The sequence below is a fragment of the Neoarius graeffei genome, chromosome 15, assembly GCF_027579695.1.
Source record: "Neoarius graeffei isolate fNeoGra1 chromosome 15, fNeoGra1.pri, whole genome shotgun sequence".
NCBI lineage: Eukaryota > Metazoa > Chordata > Actinopteri > Siluriformes > Ariidae > Neoarius > Neoarius graeffei.
In genome coordinates this window covers 17,078,305-17,080,951 of record NC_083583.1, presented here as the reverse complement: position 1 = coordinate 17,080,951, position 2,647 = coordinate 17,078,305, and the positions used below count along the sequence as shown (strand labels likewise).

At 42.3% G+C, this 2,647-nt stretch overlaps 1 protein-coding gene across 1 annotated transcript; it reads right to left on the bottom strand.

The window, feature by feature from the left end:
* Positions 1-427: 427 nt before the first annotated feature.
* fgf19 (fibroblast growth factor 19) lies at positions 428-2,158 on the bottom strand. Its single transcript, XM_060940429.1, has 3 exons — positions 1,972-2,158; positions 1,534-1,637; positions 428-742 (listed from the first exon to the last, which is right to left on the bottom strand). Exons 1-3 carry the CDS (start codon positions 2,156-2,158, stop codon positions 428-430), a joined length of 606 nt encoding a protein of 201 aa, XP_060796412.1.
* Between the last annotated feature and the right edge of the window lie 489 nt (positions 2,159-2,647).

The following is a 2,647-nucleotide window of genomic DNA, read 5'->3' as shown; positions in this document are numbered from 1 at the left end:
CAAATATAAAAGTTCATCTATAAGGATTACAGTTTAGATATATGTTCACAGTAAAAAAAAAAATACTAATGCACTATGTGATACAGAGAACATATAAGGCATAACAGTTGCTATCATCTTCAAAAATAAATAAACCTAACACTAAGCTGCTGAATACTTTTCTTTGAGCCTCAACATGTAACATGTGGAGTGATCTATTATTTGAAGTAGTAACGAACCACTACTCTGAAGCATTTTCTGTGTAATCCACCTGTGCAACCAGGGGTTAAGAATGATCTTTGAGAAACCTGATCCTCCTGATCCCCAAGTCCCTAAGTTCTGTCTGTTCATCTGGGCTCTGCTTTCAGACCAGACTGGTTCCGTTCAGCCTCTTGCCTCTGCATAAGAGATTGAACTGAGTCATGTCTTTGGAAACTTTGAACCCTGCTCATCTTTTGTTGAAACTTGGGCTTTGAATGACAATCTGGGAGATCCTTCCAAAGGATTCCATGCTGTCCGCTTGGACACCAAAGTGAAGATCCTGTTCTGGGTCACCTAGAGAATGCACTTTTTTCAGGTTGTACTCTGTAGGCTCCTGTGGCAGAGTATTGAGCAAGGGCAGAAACTGTGACAGGGAGTTTTGACGTCGGTTTTTTCCACCACCCAAGCTCACGAGGGTCCCGTGTTTACCCGAGATGTAGATGTTGTAGCCATCTGGCATGATTTGCTCAAGAAAAGAGCAGTCCTCCTTGATATAAATGTACTATTGGGAGAAATAAAAGAAAAAAACACTCAGTCAGGGTTGTGTATTATAATAAACTGCATTTCACGTATCACTCGTGTTCACTTTAAGTTCTTCGATGGCTGTTTACTGTGCATATACAGGGGCCAAGGTTACCTTCCTGTCCTGTTTCATTCAGCTTTTAGCCTGGCAAACTCAGGACAAAGGTCGCTAAAATGACGTCGCAAAGTATGTTTGGTCAATTTTGTAATATCATCTTTATACATTTAAACAGTCCTGGAACCTGTATACGTACAGGTATACGTTCATGTGGATTCTTTTAAAGGCCGTAAAGCAGTTGGATCAATTACAGGTGTTAAAATAGTTTGTTTTTGGATTTGAATTGAATAGGATTGATTTGTTTAACAGTACATAGTTTCGTTCTGTATTATCCACAAACATGATTCGAGCCTTTTTCAAACCCCTGAGACCAAATCCAGCATGGTATCTGTCTGTATATCTAGGGACCCTGATTATGTCTGAGTTTACTATTTACATGGTGATGTAGATGTTTAGTGGGAGGAATGAACTTTTGGAAAGTAAATGTTGATGAACTCAAAAACATCCGATGCAAAATCACACTGCTTGTAATCCCTGAGTAAATAACTACTATTACCAGCATGTGCCTTGCCAGAATGTGCATGTAGGATTGTTTTACACTTGGACCGATTGTAATGAATGATCAGTATGTGTATAAAGGTTATTAAAGCATGCAAATGAATCAAACCACAGGTTTTGGAAATGGATGCAAGTTGGAGCTTTAAGTGACTCACCGAGCCATACAGCTTGCCATTGGCTTCCATGCAGAGATACTGTGAGCTCGCGACACCTTTAATAACCACACAGCCCGTGTCCACGGTGCGAATCTCCACCAAACCTGGAAATGGGAAGAAAACCCTGTTCATTTATGCACCTGGGATTGAATTAGTACCACTGGGAAAGTTTCAAAATTATTATAAACCCAGGATATGATTTTTTTTTTTTTTTTTTAGATTATTTTACCCTGACATGTCTGATTACGCACTGGAGCAGGGTTTTTTTGAATCTAAAAATGATGCGTAATGGGAATTTTGCGCGCCATGATCAACAAAATAAAACATTTTAGCATCCTGTTTGAGTTGGTTAGACGTGTAGGGGTGATTGTGATAAATAGACTGGCTGCATGCTTTTGTTTGTTTGTTTGTTTGTTTGTTTCAAACACCGGTACTCACTGTGCGAGCTCTGCACGTGCGATCCTCCGATCTTCCCGTCTTTGCTGATCTGCAGGTGCAGACCGGGTCTTGCTGCGTACAGGTGCCTCAGACGGACGGACTCCCCCCAGTCATTGGCCAGATGTGGTCCCGAGTCGGCTAAAGCCACGCCAATCCAGCACGCGCTGAGGAAAACGGTGAGCAGCATGTCTGTCTCGGTATTCCTATAAGCGTGCGGTCCGAGGCGCGAGGACTGGTGCTTGATGCGCGCGACTGTTCGCTTGTGCTAGTCGGTCGTGGGGTTTTTTGTTGTTGTTGTTTTGACCTCGCACATCTGGCCTCTTAAATACTCCTCTTTATCAGATCAATCGATAAGCCACCGTTTCCCCCTTTTGGCGATTTCTGCGAACGAGATCATAACACACCTTCTGGACGTCCTACAAATGGTAGGGTTTGAGCTGCGCTGACGCGCGAGAGCTCACACACACACACACACACACACACACATGCACGCACGCACGCACACACACGCGTTTGTTTTGCTATCCCTGTGAGAACCTTCCAATGCAGCTAAGTACTGCAGTGCATGCACCTAAATCTAACCACATTTCATTTCATTTCATTTCATTTCATTTATTATACAGGAAAAGTTACCTTTAATCATTTCTGTTACAATTAAAGAGGCCTGACTCAGTTA

What these genes read in the sequence shown, in the direction of transcription:
- fgf19 (XM_060940429.1), bottom strand. Translation starts at nt 2,158, where the DNA reads ATGCTGCTCACCGTTTTCCTCAGCGCGTGCTGGATTGGCGTGGCTTTA. An exon ending in GCACGTGCAGAGCTCGCACA is followed by an intron (nt 1,638 to 1,971) that starts GTGAGTACCGGT and finishes TCCCATTTCCAG; the next exon opens with GTTTGGTGGAGATTCGCACC. An exon ending in ATGGCAAGCTGTATGGCTCG is followed by an intron (nt 743 to 1,533) that starts GTGAGTCACTTA and finishes TTCTCCCAATAG; the next exon opens with TACATTTATATCAAGGAGGA.